The 21,353-nt window shown below is 46.7% G+C and overlaps 1 protein-coding gene across 3 annotated transcripts in view; it reads right to left on the bottom strand.

The window, feature by feature from the left end:
- Nucleotides 1-16,970, bottom strand: part of RAB4A (RAB4A, member RAS oncogene family) — a 95,999-nt gene extending 79,029 nt beyond the window's left edge. For all 3 annotated transcript variants that reach the window (XM_082674345.1, XM_082674344.1, XM_082674346.1), the window contains exon 1: nt 16,771-16,970. In XM_082674345.1, coding sequence (XP_082530471.1) covers nt 16,771-16,801 — 31 coding nt within the window. In that variant the 5' untranslated portion in view covers nt 16,802-16,970. The remainder of the gene's footprint in view (nt 1-16,770) is intronic.
- Nucleotides 16,971-21,353: the final 4,383 nt, after the last annotated feature.

Here is a 21,353-nt window from a genome sequence, read left to right as displayed (position 1 = left end):
AATTACAGGGGAAAATCTGTAAGAAATACAAACACATGGAGACTAAACAACGCACTACTTAATAACCAAGAGATGACTGAAGAGATCAAAGAGGAAATAAAAAAATACCTAGAAACAAATGACAATGGAGACACGACGACCCAAAACCTATGGGATGCAGCAAAAACAGTTCTAAGAGGGAATTTTACAGCAATACAATCCTACCTTAATACAAGAAACATCTCAAATAAACAACCTAACCTTACACCTAAAGCAATTAGAGAAAGAAGAACAAAAAAAACCCCAAAGTTAGCAGAAGGAAAGAAATCATGAAGATCAGATCAGAAATAAATGAAAAAGCAATGAAGGAAATGATAGCAAAGATCAATAAAACTAAAATCTGGTTCTTTGAGAAGATAAACAAAATTGATAAACCATTAGCCAGACTTATCGAGAAAAAAAGGGAGAAGACTCAAATCAATAGAATTAGAAATGAAAAAGGAGAAGTAACAACTGACACTGCAGAAATACAAAGGATCATGAGAGATTACCACAAGCAACTCTATGCCAATAAAATGAGACAACCTGGAAGAAATGGACAAATTCTTAGAAATGCACAACCTGCCGAGACTGAATCAGGAAGAAATAGAAAATATGAACAGACCAATCACAAGCACTGAAATTGAAACTGTGATTAAAAATCTTCCAACAGGCTTCCCTGGTGGCGCAGTGGTTGAGAGTCCGCCTGCCGATGCGGGGGACACGGGTTCGTGCCCCGGTCTGGGAGGATCCCGCGTGCCGTGGAGCGGCTGGGCCCGTGAGCCATGGCCGCTGAGCCTGCGCGTCCGGAGCCTGTGCTCCGCAATGGGAGAAGCCACAGCAGTGAGAGGCCCGCACACCGCAAAAAAAAAAATCTTCCAACAAACAAAAGCCCAGGACCAGATGGCTTCACAGGCTAATTCTATCAAACATTTAGAGAAGAGCTAACGCCTATCCTTCTCAAACTCTTCCAAAATATAGCAGGGGGAGGAACACTCCCAAACTCATTCTACGAGGCCACCATCACCCTGATACCAAAACCAGACAAAGACGTCACAAAGAAAGAAAACTACAGGCCAATATCACTGATGAACACAGATGCAAAAATCCTCAACAAAATAGTAGCAAACAGAATCCAACAGCACATTAAAAGGACCATACACCATGATCAACTGGGGTTTATTCCAGGAATGCAAGGATTCTTCAATATATGCAAATCAATCAATGTGATACACCATATTAACAAACTGAAGGAGAAAAACCATATGATCATCTCAATAGATGCAGAGAAAGCTTTCGACAAAATTCAACACCCATTCATGATAAAAACCCTCCAGAAAGTAGGCATAGAGGGAACATTCCTCAACATAATAAAGGCCATATATGATAAACCCACAGCCAACATCGTCCTCAATGGTGAAAAACTGAAACCTTTTCCACTAAGATCAGGAACAAGACAAGGTTGCCCACTCTCGCCACTATTATTCAACATAGTTTTGGAAGTTTTAGCCACAGCAATCAGAGAAGAAAAAGAAATAAAAGGAATCCAAATTGGAAAAGAAGAAGTAAAGCTGTCACTGTTTGCAGATGACATGATACTCTACATAGAGAATCCTAAAGATGCCACCAGAAAACGGCTAGAGTGAATCAACGAATTTTGTAAAGTAGCAGGATACAAAATTAATGCACAGAAATCTCTGGCATTCCTATACACTAATGATGAAAAATCTGAAAGTGAAATTAAGAAAACACTCCCATTTACCTTTGCAACAAAAAGAATAAAATATCTAGGAATAAACCTACCTAAGGAGACAAAAACCTGTATGCAGAAAATTATAAGACACTGATGAAAGAAATTAAAGATGATACAAATGGATGGAGAGATATACCATGTTCTTGGATGGGAAGAATCAACATTGTGAAAATGACTTTACTACCTAAAGCAATCTACAGATTCCATGCAATCCCTATGAAACTACCACTGGCATTTTTCACAGAACTAGAACAAAAAATTTCACAGTTTGTATGGAAACACAAAAGACCCCGAATAGCCAAAACAATCTTGACAATGAAAAACGGAGCTGGAGGAATCAGGCTCCCTGACTTCAGACTCTACTATAAAGCTACAGTAATCAAGACAGTATGGTACTGGCACAAAAAAAACAGAAATATAGATCAATGGAACAGGGTAGAAAGCCCAGAGATAAACCCACACACATATGGTCACCTTATCTTTGATAAAGGAGGCAAGAATATACAGTGGAGAAAAGACAGCCTCTTCAATAAGTAGTGCTGGAAAACTGGACAGCTACATGTAAAAGAATGAAATTAGAACACTCCCTGACACCATATACAAAAATAAACTCAAAATGGATTAAAGACCTAAATGTAAGGCCAGACACCATCAAACTCTTAGAGGAAAACACAGGCAGAACACTCTATGACATAAATCACAGCAAGATCCTTTCTGACCCACCTCCTAGAGAAATGGAAATAAAAACAAAAATAAACAAATGGGACCTAATGAAACTTAAAAGCTTTTGCACAGCAAAGGAAACCATAAACAAGACTAAAAGACAACCCTCAGAATGGGAGAAAATATTTGCAAATGAAGCAACTGACAAAGGATTAATCTCCAAAATATACAAGCAACTCATGCAGCTCAATATCAAAAAAACCCAAACAACCCAATCCAAAAATGGGCAGAAGACCTAAATAGACATTTCTCCAAAGAAGATATACAGATTGCCAACAAACACATGAAAGAATGCTCAACATCATTAATCATTAGAGAAATGCAAATGAAAACTACAATGAGATATCATCTCACACCGGTCAGAATGGCCATCATCAAAAAATCTAGAAACAAAAAATGCTGGAGAGGGTGTGGAGAAAAGGGGACCCTCTTGCACTGTTGGTGGGAATGTAAATTGATACAGTCACTATGGAGAACAGTATGGAGTTTCCTTAAAAAACTAAAAATAGAACTACCATACGACCCAGAAATTCCATTACTGGGCATATACCCTGGGAAAACCATAATTCAAAAAGAGTCATGTACCAAAATGTTCATTGCAGCTCTTTTTACAATAGCCAGGACATGGAAGCAACCAAAGTGTCCATCAACAGATGAATGGATAAAGAAGATGTGGCACATATATATAATGGAATATTACTCAGCCATAAAAGGGAACGAAACTGAGTTATTTGTAATGAGGTGGATGGACCTAGAGACTGTCATACAGAGTGAGGTAAGTCAGAAAGAGAAAAACAAATACCATATGCTAACACATATATATGGAATCTAAAAAAAAAAAAAGAAAGAAAAAAATGATCAGAAGAACCGAGGGGTAAGACGGGAATAAAGATGCAGACCTACCAGAGAATGGACTTGAGGATATGGGGAGGGGGAAGGGTGAGCTGGGATGAAGTGAGAGAGTGGCATGGATATATATACACTACCAAACGTAAAATAGATAGCTAGTGGGAAGCAGCCGTAAAGCACAGGGAGATCAGCTCAATGCTTTGTGACCACCTAGAGGGGTGGGATAGGGAAAGTGGGAGGGAGGGAGATGCAAGAGGGAAGAGATATGGGGACATATGTATATGTATAACTGATTTACTTTGTTATAAAGCAGAAACTAATACACCATTGTAAAGCAATTATACTCCAATAAAGATGTTAAAAAAAAAGTCTACAAATAACAAATGCTGGAGAGGGTGTGGAGAAAATGGAACCCTCCTACACTGTCGATGGGAATGTAAATCTGTGCAACCACTATGGAGAAAAGTATGGGGGTTCCTCAAAAACTAAAAATAGGGCTACCATATGATCCAGCAATCCCACTCCTGGGTAGATATCCAGAAACGACAAACTCTAATTTGAAAAGGTACATGCACCCCAATGTTCATGGAAGCATTATGTACAATAGCCATGATATGGAAGCCACCCAAGTGCCCATCAACAGACAACTGGATTAAGAAGATGTGGTATATATGTACAATAGAACATTCCTCAGCCATAAAAAAGAATGAAATATTGCCATTTGCAGCAGCATAGAGAATACTACACTTAGTGAAGTAAGTCAGACAAATATTATTGTGATATCACTTGTATGTGGAACCTAAAGAATAGTACAAATGAATCTATATACAAGACAGAAACAGGCTCACAGACATAGGAAATAAACTTATGGTTATCAAAGGGGAAAGAGGGAGGGAGAGGGATAAATTAGGAGGTGGGGCTTAACAGATACAAACTACTATACGTAAAATAGATAAGCCACAAGGATTTACTCTATAGCACAGGGAACTATACTCAGTATCTTGTAATAACATATAATGGAAAAGAATCTGAAAAAATATATAAATGAATCGCTTTTCTATACACCTGAAACTAATACAATATTGTAAATCAACTGTAATTCAATAATTAATTAATTAATTAAAAAATCAAACAACCCAATTAGAAAATGGGCATAAGACATGAAGAGGCATTTCACTGAAAAGGAGATACAAATGGCAAACAAACACATGAAAATATGTTTAAGGTCATTAGCCAATAATTAGAAAAATGTAAATAAAACCATAATAAGGTATCACTACACATTAACAGAAAGGCTAAAATAAAAAGTAGTGACAACACCAAATGCTGGCCAGGATGTGCAGAAACTAGATCACTCATACATTGCTGGTAGAAATATAAAATGGTACAGTGAACTGGAAAATAGCTTGACAGTTTCTCAAGAAAACTAAACAAGCAACCACCAGATGACTCAGCAACTGCACTTCCAGGCATTTATCCCAGAAAAATGAAGACTTATGTTCACACAAAACCCTGTACATGAATGTTTGTAGCAGCTTTATTTGTAATCGCTAAAAACTGGAAAGAACCCAGATGTTCTTCAACAGGTGACTGGTTAAACAAATTAGTACATTCAGACCAAGGAACAGTACTCAGCAATAAAGAGGAGTGAACCGTTCACACATGCGATAAGCTGCATGGACCTCCAGAGGATTATGCTGTGTGAAGAAGTCAATCCCAGAAGATTACACACTGCATGAGTCCACTTACAGAACACTCCTGAAACAGATGAACAGATGAGCGGTTGCCAGGGCCTAGGGAGGGGTGGGGGCAGGGAGGAAGAGTATGTGCCTCTAAAGGGTGCAGGAGAGATCTCTGTGCTGATAGAAGTGATCTGTATCGGTAGCCATGGCAACATCAAAATCCTGGTTATCTTACGACCGTTTTGCAACGTTCCCACTGCGGGCAACAGGGGAAAGGGTCCGTGAGATCTCTATTTTTTCTTAAACCTATGAATCTATCATGATCTCAAAATAAAAAGTTCTATAAAAAAATGAAAGAATAGGTGGTATTATCAGACAGTGTTTCTGTAAGTTGACTCTGCAGATCCCACACTGAAAGGACCACTGAAGGGTGTGCTTCAAGGAGGACGTGGTACCCAGAGGGAGGGACCGGCAGGTGAGATGCGAGGCTGTGTGTCCTGTTATTTTCCGTCTGGAGATACATGTGTTTGGTTGACACAAACACAACCAAGCACCACAACCGGCAATGACTTATTCCCTGTAGGTGACAAGGATCCAACTTACGAAGCGTTTCCGTTAAACTCCTCCTGTTGACGAGGGGCTCTGGATTTCACAGGCTTCCTCGGAGCTGAGTGGCATCATCTACAGAACCTGGCACTCTCTCCTCGGGCGTGAGGCTGGCTGGTTTTTCACAGCAGTGAGGCTTTCACTCACGAGGCCCATATCCATGGGTTTGGTAGAAAGTGCGCTCGCTGGCTTTACTGATTTCTTTTGTTTTTATGATCTGCGTTTTTGTGTTTTTTTCCCCCTCTTTCCTTGCTGGAAGTTGGATGACATACACATTGCATATCATGTATGTTTTATATGACAAGTGTACAGTGCTTAACAGCTACAAAAAAGGCTTACCAGGAGCAGGTAACTAGGCATGTTACAGAGTAATTTATGGGGGGATGTGTAGGGCACATTGTTAGGTTGTATAAGATAACTAATTGTGAGCTAAGTAATCATGTCTACTTCAGTTGGATTTGATATTGTGTTATTACAGTGGATGTCACTTTGCTCAAAATCACAAAGAAATTTTTTGCATCCGACTTATGATCGTTATGAGGGTTTCCTCAGAATGAGCTAAGCTTGAGGGTGGGGGAAAGAGCATACCCCAAAATAGAAAACCTAAAAGGGATATACGCTACTAATGTATTTTTAATTTTGCATGAGAAATGTTAAATGAGGTAACAGGAAAGGTATTGAATAATTAGAAACCAGTCTTGGGCAAAAGTCAGTCATTGAGGAATACGGACAAAACTGGATCAGGAAAAAATGGCCTCCGCTGAAGCAGCTAACACAAAGCCAAAGGATTAACTCCATGGGGGAAACCTCATTTGGAACCTACTGACTTTTTTTTTTTTTTTTTTGCGGTACGCGGGCCTCTCACTGTCGTGGCCTCTCCCGTTGCATAGCACAGGCTCCGGACGCGCAGGCTCAGCGGCCATGTCTCACGGGCCCAGCCGCTCCGCGGCATGTGGGATCTTCCCGGACCGGGGCACGAACCCGTGTCCCCTGCATCAGCAGGCGGACTATCAACCACTGCGCCACCAGGGAAGCCCTACTGACTTGTTTTTACACTCATTTCAAGCAACCTCCAATTTCCCGGACCACAGCAGATCGGCAGCACATGCTACAGTATGACTGTGGCTACAGGGACAGTAACGAGTGACGGGGAGCCGGGCACCGGGCCAGAAAGGGGCACTAAGAGCCCCGCACATCCGCTCCACCACTGACCTTCAGCCTCAAGAAAATCAAGTCACGCTGAGTAGACCAGATGGCCTCTGCCTTCCTTGTTTCTCCAAGCACTGGTTCTGCTTTTAAGGTTTCCAGAGGTCAGAAAGGAAGCAAAGGTGGATGACAGCCTTGACTGCGGGATTCATTCCGTGTATTCCACTTCCTGGCAGAAAAGGCGCTGGGACAGTGGGTCGGTCATCTGAGAAGGGGTCCTGGGTTTCCGGCTTAGGGACCAGCTGGTCAGTGATACCAACAACTGAGGTAAGAAAGCCTGAAGGTTCTGAGGACGTATCCATGTTGTGGGTGCAGATTCAGAGATCACACTTCAAATGCCGACGACCATGGAGGAGATCTGGGCAGGTGGCTCCTCTAAGTGCTGTGAACGGAAGCTCGGTAAGGTCACCCCCAGCACCCCGAGGTAAGCCAGGCCACTGGAGCTGGGGCCGAGGGTGGGCTGCTGAAGGGCGGGGGATGCGAGAGGCTGCAGATAAAAAGCGCTGGCAGCTCTGACCAGAGCTTGGCTGGGATGGAAAGAAGGGCCAGGTCAGTGAGGGGAGAGTGCAGTGTGGATGCCAGCAGGTGGGAAGTGACCAGCAGAAAAGGGATGACTGGTGACACACGTCCCTAAGCCTTGAGAGATGAGGTGTGAAGCAGGAGGCAGGGCTTAGTGTCCGCCGCGACAGAGACCTCCTTTCTTGAGACAGCAGGACCAGGGCTAAGGTAAGGTGTGGAGGTGAAGACAGGCGGAGAAGGGGCGGCAGGGCAGGGAGTCTCCTCGGCACGGCACCTTCCTCTTCCTGTCACCTGGTGGAGGTGAGCTGAGGGCTTGAGATTAATGGAAGTTTAAAACAGCAGATGCAGAGGAAAAGCGAGCCAGCCAGGAGAGAGGGAAGGGTGGCCAGGCACCCCGAGCACCCAGCCGGATGCACAGGCCATCTGTCTACAGAGGTCTCAATCGGAGAAGAGCTTTGCCCGCAGGGCAGCGGGCAGGGCAGATGGTGGGGAACCGGGGCCGGGGTCACAGCGCGCGCGCAGCTGAGGAAGCGGCGAAGGAAAGGCGTGGGCGCACGTGGGTGCTCATCGCCCCAAAAGAAGGGGCTGGAAGGGCCGGGAGCCCGCAGCTCCTAAGGGGGAGGGCGGGGGAGGGTGACCGGGACGGGGCATGTGACAACGTCCAGAGAGCAGCCGGGGACGTGAGGGCCTCAAAGTGGGGGCAGAAGAGAAGGCGGAGAAGGGGACAGGCAACGACATCGAGGAACTGAGAATCCAAGCGGGGACCCCGCCGTCGCCCAGGGTGGACGAGGGGCTGTAGTAGAGAGCGGGACCCCAGACCAGGGGACCTTGGGGGGTAAGGAACAGCCGCGAGGACACCAGGGAACAGCAACAAGGAGGACAAAGTGCCGCACAGAACATCAGATGACATGTAGTGCTTCCAAAAACCAGTTCTGGTTCACTGGGCAGCGGGAGTCAAGCAGCAAAACCCGTGGTGGAGCGTTGGCTTAGGCGAGGCGGCCGGTCTGGGCGGCAGGAGAGCAGTGACCTATGGATGGCGGCGCGACAGGCGGCGAGCAGCCTGGCTGGTGGCAGCGGCACTGGGGCTTTGCCTGAGCCTGAGTTAAATGACGGCAGAGAGGAGCTGTGACACGGTGGGTTTAACATTCTCAGCACAGACCCCAGGGGCTGCTCAAGGTCACGGACAGGCTCTGAGACTGTGTGGACACGCTCGTGTGGGTCAGACCCACTGGGGGCCTGAGGTTCCTTTGCAGGTGAGTGAGCCTGGCCAGGGACCCAGCATCAATGCCGCAAGTTCTTAGGTGATACCTACTTGATGTAATAATATGAAAAAAAAAAAGAAAAAAAGAAAAGGAATTCTTCTCCTAAAGGAGAAACTGCCCAGAAAAGGAAGTTGGCGGCCAGTGAAGCAGACACAAATGAAGAGACCTAATAAAAAAACAATTATCCTTAACCAGGAAATAAGTTTGAATACTTTAAAGAGTAGAATGTTAAATCTGATTGAGGTATACCAGAGGATAAAATTATATGAAGAAATAAGGGCAAGCTGTTTGTCAAAATGTTTCAGAGAACACTCCAACTGGGGTAATGAAAAGAGAAAAGTTGAACAGTAATTTCTGTATTTGAGGATTCATACAGAAAACGTGTCTTTCTGAACTACAACTTTGGAGCAAGCCTCGAGTACCATAACAGTATCTGCAATTTTAGAGATTACACAGAAATGAAAGCACCCCATGTGAACGGGAAAGGTCTCCGGCATTAGTTGAGAAGGTACAGGCTTCAGCGCCCACCTCCCAATTGTGTCCTGAGTTAGAGATCGATTCTGACTCGTATCAAACATCCAGTGTGTGTCTAGCACATGCACTAGAGCAATGAGATCCAGGGGGTCATCAGTGACCAGAGACGAAATGGAGGAGAAGGATTTCAAAATTACGTACAAGTTTATGACAAAATTACTCAAGGTGTTAATTTATGAAAAGCGGGGAAACAGCAATGGCCACCAAATAACTGACTTCCATTCCCCGCCCCCCGCAAAGTATGAGTGGTTCTGAAGGTAAATGTTATTAGCCTTCAAAACACCAAATATTTTTATCAGCTTCACAAAGACAATGAGAACTAAGGTCAAAGGCAAGTATATTGTGTCTGCAAAATAACAAGAGAAATTTCGCTCTTCCTAAGAAGATCAGGTTTTCCCATCTGTGCTCGCCCACGGTGGAGGTCCGTGCTCTTTCCACAACTCTGCTGCGTCCTCCCCATTGGAGAAGGGACATCTAAGTCTGTCCTCTACTTCAGGAAAATCACTAACTGGAAGAAACAAGTTCAAACTGAACCACAGCTGACATGTTTTGGAGACTAGGAGGCACTGCTGCGGTAGATGTTGTCTGCCTAACAGCCTTCCCCCAAGGAGCCACAGTAATCTCGGGAAACAGGACCCCAGAACTCCAGGACAGGCGCTGTTTTTATAAACCGATTCCCAGGCCCCTTCTCCCTTCCTGAGACTGGATTAGAAACACAGGTTTCAGCTAAAGAGAGCAAGGTATTACCCTGCCTGTAACTGGTCCAGGGCAGGCACTTGACCTAACTTGGCCCAATCAGATGGGGATGATGGACTTTATTTCATAAACATGGGAAAGCACTCCTCTTTTCTATGGATGTAAACAAGGAAGGGTACGCAGATTACAAACAGTAGCCGTTTTCTGGCTCAGGGGATGAGGATAGTACAGCCAGAGGAGAGAGATGTTAAAAATTTAGGTCCTTGCTGACATGGCTGAGCTTCTGAATCAACCAGCCCTGAAACCTCATCTATAGCCATTTTCAAAAATACATGTTCCAACTCAACAAGAAGAGTGCACTAGAATGAATTCCGACAGACCAATACCTGAATAAAGTGCTCTAAAATGAAAAAAAAACACTTTCATGTTACCTATGCCACTTGCAGCTGGAAACCTTCCACCTGAGAAAATGACCAGAAGAGCTAACAATCCATTATCTATTGAACACAAGTTTTCTTTTAAGCATAATCTCTAAAAAATTTTATTTTTGATCATGTAGAGTCAATTTATAATCAGAAGGTGGTTACGTAAACATGGATTTAGAACGAGGTGAGTGCATTCAACGAATGTATTTAATAACTGCCAACTGGCGGGCATTTGAATGTTTGGTGAACACAGATTCCGGTCACCTGGTGTCTGGCCCCAGGGTGGGAAGAAGTCTGCCTGGGTGCCCCAGGCCCCAGGGCAGGGTGCCAGCCTCCCTGAAGTGCCTGATGGACACACTGAGGCCTTGCACCTGCAGGCCAGCCAGCTGCTGACCATCATGTTCTCTCTGCAGGTGCAGTTACGTTCAAATGGGCAGCAGTCAAGGGCTACTGCCCCGGAAACAAAGCAATGGTGCCTCTGCAGCCCTCAGCTCCAACCGCTGGGAGCTGATTTCAGATGTGACTTCCCACGGGAAGTCCATTCTCAAAAAGGATGCCTGTGTGACCTCTTTGGAGAGGTTTTAATTAGAATTGCATTTACATTACATACAATGTAAAAAACTGGTAGACTTCTACCATAAAGAAAAGAGTTAAACTACATCTTCCAGTCAGCGTTTCTATTCATCCTGACATTTTGTTTCACATCCTGTAACTGAGAGGAAAATATACCACCTCCCCAGTGGAATCAAAGTGAAGGTTCATTCAACATTCCCTGACGGCTGTCCAGGGGCTGGTCACAGCATGGGGGACAGAAAGTCATGCAAGCAGTCCCCTGCTTTCAAAGAGCTTATGGTCTAGTCTTGAAAGAGATGTGCTTTGCCACCATCAAGAGTTGACTGAATTGCAAAATCGATCCGCCAGTCCCCACAGGCAGCAAAGCTGGGTGTTTATTTTATGAGGACTCCTATCATAACCCGTGTAAGCAAGTGAACCAGAGAAACTTCTGTAACGAAGTGAGCATGTGGCACGTAACAATATTTTAAATTACAACAAAGGAGGGAAAGATGCTGTGTTTTTAAGTCCGCAGTCTCTTCTGGAAGATTAAAACGTCACATTTGAAAAATGGTAAGCCTCCCTCTAAAATACACCGTCTCATTCATAAAGTACCAGCACTTCATGAATGATGTCCCTCCCCCCATTTCTAAATATGAGCTGCTTTTTACGACTTCTTAACTGCCCAAAACACAGCATACAAGAGAAACAGGAAGAATCAGAAGGCCAAGGTCACTATGTGTTGTCGTATAAGCAACTCCTGTTCCGTAGCGTAGTGCAGGGCTGCATCTAGCTGTGGCAGAGCAATCAAGCATGAATCCCCAGGTATCACAACCGTCATCATCAGTGATTTATTTACTGGCCAAATCTCTCTCAATGTAAACTTATTTTTGTTTAGAAAGCTTAGTGGGGATTACAACGGAAGACAATTTGTAGACAGTGCTCGTTTGACTTATGTGTTGTGCTGTAGTACCCTATCCTTTACATCTGCCTTGCTTGATCCGCCTTTAGACAACAGTATCCTGCACATCATTTTAGCTGTGATTCATATTCACAGCTACAGAGAAGCAAAAGTCTTCTTTAAACACATGGAACTCAGTCCATTACCAAGATGAGACTGGCAGAGAAAGCTGTGACGTCCAAAGACCAGTGTTACAGACAGGACACAGAGGAATCACAGGTTTTCCCTCAAACTATTTCCACTGGCGAGTATTCTAATGGATTTGTTAGAAATGCGGGGAAAAATCTATTACATCAGCCTGAGCAATCTCTAATGGATGGTTTAGGAGAAAAAAAAATCAAAGAAACTTCAGCTTTCTTCTCATTCCAAAAAAATATTCAGAGCAAAGATCATCTCTTAGGCAAATGGGTACCTGGGGAATAGCAACGGGTAATTAGTTGGGTTTGGGACATGGGGTAGGCTACCTCTAGGCCATCCACATGCAATAGGTAGGTAGGGAGTTGAAAACAAGATATTTAGCTTGAGGGACTGATGTGGCTAGAAATATTTAGGAGACTTCAGATAAAGGCAAATGACAGGCAAGGATTGGAATGCTTTATAGTTCAAATGACCATGAAAAATTCTCATAAACTTCTGATTTTCCAAAGAACAATGTTTTCAAAGTTCTAGGGCCTGGAGGCATTGTACAGAATAGTGTCCTGATATGCAGTTGTGGTCCTTGGACCAACAGTGCATGCACAGCCTGGGAGCTGGGCAGGTGCAGAAGTGAATATGCAAAACCAGAATCTGCATCTTAACACACCAGGGGGCTCGGGGCACATGCAGTTGAGAACCACGGTGGTTGTAGTGTTTCCCCAAACTTTGGTTCTTGTTCACCAATTTTCAATGGTGAGAAAAAGAAAAATACAAACATTTAAAATGATAAATGTATTCAATTTAGAGAAATGTTCTTTATTCTCATGTTATATGCTTCCTTTGTTGACATTTTTTACATGCCCCGTCTAACAAAACACAGTAATGGCAATTTAGGTGATTTCCCTAACAGCAAGTTTTTTCACACTTCATTGGAACCAGATGACTCTGAAGACGTTATTTCCTTTGCCTAGAATGTTCTCCTCACTCCACTTTGCTTTATCAAGCCTGAATTTCTCCCTGAATCATATTTTGACTACCAACGCCTATGTATTAGTTTCCTACTATGGCTGCTGTAACAAAACGCCACAAACTGGATGGCTTATTTTGTAGTATCATAGTTCTAGGTTAGAAGTCCAAAGTCAAGGTGCTGGCAGGGCCAGGCTCTCTCTGAGGATGCCAGGGAAGGACCCCTCCTTGCCTCTTCCTAGCTTCTGGTGGCTGCCGGCCATCCTTGATGGTCCTGGGCTTGCAGTCACATCACTTCGACTTCAGCCTGTCTTTACATCACATTTTCCCTCCATGTGTCTATATCAAATTCCTCTCAACCTATAAGGATGCCAGTCATTGAATGAGAGCTCACCCTAATCCAACATGACCTCATCTGAACCTGATTACATCAGTAAAGACCCTATTTCCAAATAAGGTCACATCCACAGGTTGCCTGGGCTTAGGACCTGAACTTGAACATACCTTTTAGGGGACACAATTCAACCCACAGCAGCCTATAGTGATAACATTCTAAAAAGAACATGTCCTGATAATTCTCAAAGTTATATGTCAAATGTTGTAATACTTTCAAAATAAAGCACAAAATAAAAATATTGAGTATATACTGTATCACTAATAAAACTAGTATATGACCAACAATTTGTGTCCTGGCTTCATAAATTGTTGTCACTGTAGAATGCATAAAGTCCAGTGTGTACAGAGATTTGGCTTAGACTTTTCCTCACTCTCAAACTGCCTCGGCCCTTACTTTTTTTTTTTTTTTTTTAATTTCTAGCATCTTCTACACCAGGGGTCCCCAACCCCAGGGCTGCGGACCATTACTGTCCGTGGCCTGTTGGGAACTGGGCGGCACAGCAGGAAGTGAGCGGTGGCGAGCAAACAAAGCTTCATCCACAGCTCCCCGTCGCTCCCCGCCGCTCCCCGTCGCTCCCCGCCGCTCCCCGTCGCTCCCCGCCGCTCCCCGTCCCTCCCCGGCGCTCCCCGTCCCTCCCCGGCGCTCCCCGTCACTGGCATTACCGCCTGAACCCTCCCCGCCCCCTCGTCCATGGAATAACTGTCTTCCACAAAACCGGTCCCTGGTGCCAAAAAGGTCGGGGACCGCTGTTCTACACCACTTACGCTTCTCAGCTCCTTTCTGAACATCACTGCTTGATACTACCTATTCAATTCGTTCGTTCTGTCTCACAGATCTTGGTATCATAAATTAAAGGCAATTTCTGATCAGCCAGTCTGGAGCTCCTTGGGAAGCCCCAAGCCATACTAAGTGGCCAGAGCATTAAGAATGCTGTGGATCTAACAATGTTTGGGAAACACTGTTTCGGTTTAGGGATGTTCAGAGGGAGGGTTTCAATCAGAAACCTATGTGTTCGAGATTTCAATGTTGTATTACAATATTAAGTAAAGTATTACATAACATATGTTATTCATGTGGTTGGTGCTTTCAGAGCAGCAAAATATTGAACACTATTCAGTCCCTGGCAGATGAAATACTGCCTTAATAAGCGAAAAGGCAAGTAGACAGAGCTCATTAACAGTACACTGGTAAGCAGTGGTTCTTTATGTTTTATCGTATACCTGTCAAGCTAGAGAGACTCCTTTTCCAGAAGGGAGAAAATGAGCACAAAGGAATTTAAAGATTAGGCAAAACATTCCTTTACCAGCCACCTAACAGGCAAACGTCCAGAAGCAGGGAACCTGTTTTCCTTTTGGGAACCAATGCTGTGCCAATCTACCAATGATAAGTGAAGGTGATAGCTTAGGACTTGGTCTTGGGTGACTTTTATTTTGGGTTGGCACTTTCAAGTGCCACACTTGCTCTTCCTAAAACTAATTTCTATGAGTTTCTTCTACTAGAGGGAAGGATTAAATTCAGTTAGTTAAAAGTAAAAAACAGGGCTTCCGTGGTGGCGCAGTGGTTGAGAGTCTGCCTGCCGATGCAGGGGACACGGGTTCGTGCCCCGGTCCGGGAAGATCCCACATGCCGCGGAGCGGCTGGGCCCGTGAGCCATGGCCGCTGAGCCTGCGCGTCCGGAGCCTGTGCTCCGCAACGGGAGAGGCCACAACAGTGAGAGGCCCGCGTACCGCAAAAAAATAAAAAATAAAATAAAAATAAAAAACATATTTGGAAGGTACCATGAAATAAGAACACTAAAGGTCAAAGCCTGATGAACAGAATCTGATCAGTTAACCTGTGATGCTTGATGAGCTCTGTCTGAAGTGGAGATGCCAGATTTTACCACGGTTATTGTTTCATATGACACAACTGAAGAACAAAATCTCCATCTTCCCATATTCCTCCTAACTCATAACCCCACTTGGTTTCCTACTTGGACTTTCCACCCCTCCCATGTGCTCCTTTCTCCAGGTCAGAGGAAAAAACAAAGTGTGGGCAAAGGAGCACTTGAAAATAAAGAAGAAGCAAAAGCATAACCAAAACTTGCTGGAGAAATGGATTTTCTTTAGGAAATCTGACTGTGGTTCTCTACAGACAGAGGCAGACCACGTGGATGTGACAGGTGCTGTAGCATCAGAAGCTCCCATGACACTGATCCTTACAAGCCAGGGACGTCCTGTCGGACTTCCCAAGCCTTCTAGGAACAGCCATCCTGCTCCCAGCGTTACCAAGAACAGGGCAGGTACCAGTTACAGGAGTGGCTGAAGGTGAAGCAAATGCCCAGGGGCCAAGGGGCCTCAACCACACTCCTCTAACCGGGACCCTGGATCCCTCAGGGCCTGGGTATGTGCGCACTGGTTAACGCCTCCCTGGCCTGGGTCTGGGTCAGGTTTCTTTCTAACATACCTTCAGAGACCACATTCCTTCAGAACTCCTGCCTTAAGTTTTTAACATTCATTAGTATCATACCTGGATTAACACTGTATCCCCCCCCCGGACCGTAAACTCCCTGAGAGCAGAGCAGTGCCGGTGGGTACCTTGTAGTGTTGTAAACCATGCCGGCCCATAAAGCTGGTCCACACCTATCTGTTGATGGGAAAGGGGGCAGCATGTCAGGACACACGGAGGAGACATGACTGATTTGACGAGAAGTAATGGTTTTGAACTTGAGCCCCTCCCTGGGACTGCAAAGTCCAAATCAGACTTAACCTGAGAATGCACACATCTGAGAGTGATTCCAGACTGGTGAACACCTCATCAACCTTGATACAAAGCAGAAGTGTACTATGTTGTTCATTTTTACCACGCAGGACAAAAACAAACACAGTTTATGAATTGGGAAGGCTTTCGTTTATTAAAAAAAAAAAGTCTCTCTTGGGTGCCTTCAGGTGTGGGTGCTACAGAGGAAGCAAAGATCAAGCAGACTGGGCTGTGCTTCGGAGGTGCTTGTGGTCTTAAAAAGACACATTTATAAAGAGCCATCACGCAGCCTGAAAAGTCTCTGGAAATAGAAATGGATGAACTTGCCTATCGATAAGTCCTTGTAATTTCAGTGCAAAGGAAGACTTCCAATCTAGGAAAGCTCAAAGTGCAATAGCCGAGGAGCACACTCAACTGCAGGCGTCGCCTCAAGTCCTTCACATCCCTTGCTAGGGACAATATCGCAGATAAGCCGAGTCTCCAACTGGCTTCCCAAACCCTGACTACTGATATCAGACTAAGAAAGGGAAACCCTACCGGCGTGAACGCGGAGAACCAGCAAGAGGACCCTCGGAGAAGCAGATCACGTAGACTGGCCACACTCGGCCGGCCGGCGCCCCGGCACTCGGATCCGCGCCCCGCCGCCCGCGCCCACCCCACCCCGGCCCGCAAGGCCGGGCCCCCAGCACCCCACCCCGGCCCGCAAGCCCGGGAACCCGCGCCCCGGCCCGCGCCCCCGCCTCGTACCGTAGGTCTCGGACATGGCCGTCTGCGACATCTTGGGAGCGGCTCCGCCTCTCGCGGGGCACCGCCTGCAGCTCCGCCGGGCCGGCGGCAGGGAAGCCGGGTCGTCGGCCGCGCCTTGGTGGGGAACGCCACGGGCAGAGGACCGGAGGAGGGAGGGGCCCGCGGTCCCCACGGCAACTGCCTGCCACTCCGCGGCTGCGGCCCCGCCAGACTGTCCGCTCCGCGCAGGCGCACGGCCCCGCCCCCCACCGGTCAGGACGCCGCGGAGCGGGCAGGGGAGGAGGGAAGGGGCGCGAGGCCCGGCCCCCAATGTGGTCGCGCGTGCGCGCGGGGAGGCCGGGGCGGGGAGGGCCGATGGGCGCCGAGGATCTGGGTCGGCGCGCGGGGAGGTCGGCGCGCGGGGAGGGCGGGGCGCGGGGGGGCGGCGAAGGGAGGGCGGTCCGCAGGCCTGGGGGTGACGGGGTGGGCACAGAGGCTGGAACAGCGGGGTCCTTTCTCGCGCAGAGGAGGCAAAGTGCCTGCACTGGCGAGGAAGGCAGCGCTTTGCCAGGTTGGTCGCCTCGGTAAAGGCTTGGTCGTCGTCATCGGGGGCGCTCGGCCGGGGAAGGACTTCCTCCGCGCTGGAATGATCAACCCGGGGACGGGGTGAATGTGTAACTAGGAGGCCGTGCGTGGCCTCAGGTGTCCAGCTGGAGGCCAGCCCTGCGGGCGGGGAGGCAGGCTGACCTGCCGGGGCCGTCGCCGCTGGGGCCGAGCTGGCTTCTGGGGGAAACTGACAGAAGCTTAGGACGTACCGGTTCCAAAAAGTCCCCAGAAGACTGTAGACGTTGGCCCCCCCTGCACCTCACTTTAGGGAATGTGGCCTTTGGGCAGGAAGCATCTCTGGGCTCTCAGCCGCGGACGCATTTTTACGGGTACGAGTCGTTGGTTGAATATTTTGATTTAAGGAGCACAACTGAATTCAGAATCCCCTTCTGTTGGAAATGCAGCGATAAACATTTACTGAAGAGATTTTTGGTTGGGATTTTGCTCCATCGGAGCATGACCAGGGCCACGTGGTATCTCATAAGACCCAACCTTGTTCAAAAGACACAGTAGAATACTAAAAATATGCCCTGGCTAAGCTCCCAAGCGACTTGGATGGTGGGGAAAATGCCAGGAAACGCATTTTATTCAAGCCCATGTGGCTTTGTCCTCCAAATTGGCATCAGACCTTCCCGAGATCTTCCCCTCCCCTCCAAAGGCTATCTGGCTCGGCATTTTACTCTTCTGTCTGATGCTAGCAGAAAAGAGATATCCTTGCTTCTAAATCACAGAGGAGGCCCCATCCTGAAATGTGGTGCGAACTGTAATTTCCTGGAATTCTTTTGTATATATCCCTTGTTCAGTGGCTGGGACACTGTTGTTTTCTCATCTGGCTTTGTGCAAGTTAGGTTTGATTTGCACTCCTGTGTATAGCAGACTGACTCTGATTAGAGCTATTTCAGAGGAAAGACAGTGATCCCATTCTTCACATCTAAGGCTTCTTCCTGTCAGGAACTTCTGTGGATAATAAGAAAGGAATCACTGAGTTATGGAAACTGGACCTCATGATTTGTGAAACCTGGACAGAGTGATAGAAATTAAGCGACTGTTTCAAAGCTGAGAGCAGTTCTCTTTACTGTGGAAAACGAATGCTTAGATAGGCCTATGGAAAAGACTATTTGTTTTGGGAAAACCACCCAGAGAAGCCATTTTTGTTCTAGTTTGCAAATACAAAGCCGCATATCACAACTTGAAAGGGAAGTACTCAAGAGCTGAGGTTGGAAGGAGCCCAACTTCCTTGAATAATAATGTGAAAGATGATTTGCATCTCAGCAGCGTTGGATCTTTGAGAGAAAATACATTTCTCCTAAATATTCTTGGAGACTGCTTTGATTCTGAGGTACCATTGATTGTGTGGAAGGGAAACTTACTGCAAAATTAATTTGTGTTCTCTCCAGTTATTCTCTCCTTTCTCTTCAGGGGAGCCTTCCAAAATCCTAGGCACATCGGAAATTTGTCTAATGGAAATGAAGGGAGAAGGATTTCTTCCAAAGTAGGTCTTGCCCACCCCTCCTCAGGTCAGTGGGCCTGGAAGCACCTGGTACTTTCCTTTTTGCTCCCTGGCAGTGTGTCACATTTAACGAGCAATTAGGAGCCTCAGGGGCTGCAGCCTCACAAGGAGTCCTGTACCCCAGGACTGGCAGAGGCCCACATGGGTAGGGGCCGTTGAATCTCTGGAGGAACCAGTGGGGACAGATGGGCTCCTAGACAAGGGTCAGACCTAGAACGGCGGCCTGGTCCCCTGGAGGGGAGCCTTAGAAAGGGCTCGGGATGAGAATCCAGCATGACCCTGACATTCTGGGGGGCGGTGACACTGGGAACAAAGGGACGTGGCATCCTTGGCGGGGGCACTGGTCACAGTCTCTGTGTCACTGTGATTTTCCTTGATAAATGAAGGAGGTGGGGGACAGGAGCCAACCTGTGTCTGAGTATTCGGGGACTCAGCAATACCTGGGTGATGCTGTGAGAGGCACTGAGCTCTGCACAAGTCGGTGGAGGCTTGAAAGGGAACCTTAGTTAGACACCCAGGCTGCTGACACTTGTGACACGTAACTCATGTCTTCAAGGTGGAAGAGACCTCGGAGGCCACTGGACAGGTTTGCCTTCTAGTGCCAAACAGAACTTCCACTGTAATGGGACCTGTGTGGTGTCGGGGTACTCAGTCAGGATGGGCTAAGTTAGCTGTAGTAACAAAGGTGTCCCAACATGCATGCAGTCCATCTCTCACTCAGACTGCCTGCTGCACTCATGCTGGCAGAAGCTCAGCTCCACCTGGCATTGGTAGACCCAGGTGCCCCAAGTCTCAGCTACACACATGCTCCTGCTGTCTCTTGGGCACCACATGCATTAACTCGTGAGGACCCCTTCAGGAACTGATAGAATCACTTTCATTGACATTTTGCGGGACACAGCAAGTGACGTGGCCACACCTAATGTCAGAGCGCACAATGTCGTTACTGCTGCAGAAGGAGAGAAGGGGGTACGTGGAGAGATGTGACATCCCCGCCGCCCAGGAGGTCTCGCCTGTGCAGGCAGCTCATCCCGCTTTTATTTTAAACAACTTTGTTGAAGTATAGCTGAAATTTAAAGTACACGGTTTGATAATTTCTGGTATCTGTGTATACCTGTGGTCACTACGACTGGGGTGTCACTGCTTCCAGGCCTTTAAGGTGGACAGAAGCATTTTTTTTTACGATTCTCTTTTGCCTGCTGTTTGCTTATTAGGAATAACTGCTTGTGAGGTTATCTGAGTGGTTGCGTTAGGGTTTATAACCGGGTCTTCGCCTCACCACTGGCCACCTGCCATTCCTGGCAGCTCACCCCCATTCTCCCCACCCGTGCTGCTGGGGATCTTCTACCCCCATATTTCTCATACGCCCCACATATGCTGTTACTATTTTTGCTTTAAGCGGCAATTTCCTCTGTTTTTAAAATTGTGGTAAAATACACATAGAACTGACCATCAACCATCTGCCTTGAAGAGTACCGTTCAGAGGCATTCGGTCCCTTGGTATCCGTGGGGGAATTGGTCCCAGCAGCCCCTGCAGATACCAAAATCCATGGATGTTCAAGTCCCTTAGATAGGATGGCATGGTGCAGTTGACCCTCTGTTTCCATAGTTCCACAGCCACAGATTCAACCAACCACAGAGAGAAATTTCAATCCATGGTTGGCTGAATCTGTAGATGCGAAACCCATGAATATGGAGAGTCCACTGTGTATTTATGGAAAAAAATCCATGTATAACTAGACCCACGCAGTTGAAACCTGCACTGTTCAAGGGTCACCTGTATTCACATTGTACGACCATCACCACCCTCCATCCACAGAACTCCTTCCATCTTGCGGAAATGTAACTCTGCACCCTCCGCTCCCATTCCCCTCCCCCTGCCTCCTACAACCACCATTGCATTTCTCGGTCTGTAAATTTGACTGCTCTGGGGACCTCATGTGAATGCAATCACACGGTTGTCCTTGGTGACAGGCTTATTTCACGGAGCGTCATGTCCTTCAGATTCAGCCATGTTGTAGCATGTGTCAGAATCTCCTTCCTGTATACTCCACTGTATGTTTTTACCACATTTTCCAGCAAATTCCCTTTTCAATAGGTTTAAACAATAAGACCCAGCATCTCGTATTGAGCCCATAGGTAGCATATCTAGGACCCCTCAGCCCTCGGTGTGAATGCACATCTCCACTTGCTGTCATTTCCCTTTTGCCTGAAGGACTTCTCTCAGTGGATCTTGAAGCACAGGTCTGTGGCTGATGAATTCTTTCAGCTTTTGTACATCTAAAAAAATTTTTTTTTTTTTGCGTTACGCGGGTCTCTCACTGTTGTGGCCTCTCCCGTTGCAGAGCACAGGCTCAGCGGCCATGGCTCACGGGCCCAGCCGCTCTGCAGCATGTGGGATCCTCCCGGACCGGGGCACGAACCCGTGTCCCCTGCATCGGCAGGCGGACTCTCAGCCACTGCGCCACCAGGGAAGCCCTAAAAAAAT

The sequence above is a fragment of the Grampus griseus genome (genome assembly GCF_964374135.1).
Source record: "Grampus griseus genome assembly, chromosome: 16".
NCBI classification, from domain to species: domain Eukaryota; kingdom Metazoa; phylum Chordata; class Mammalia; order Artiodactyla; family Delphinidae; genus Grampus; species Grampus griseus.
This window is presented reverse-complemented; position numbering and strand designations above follow the sequence as displayed.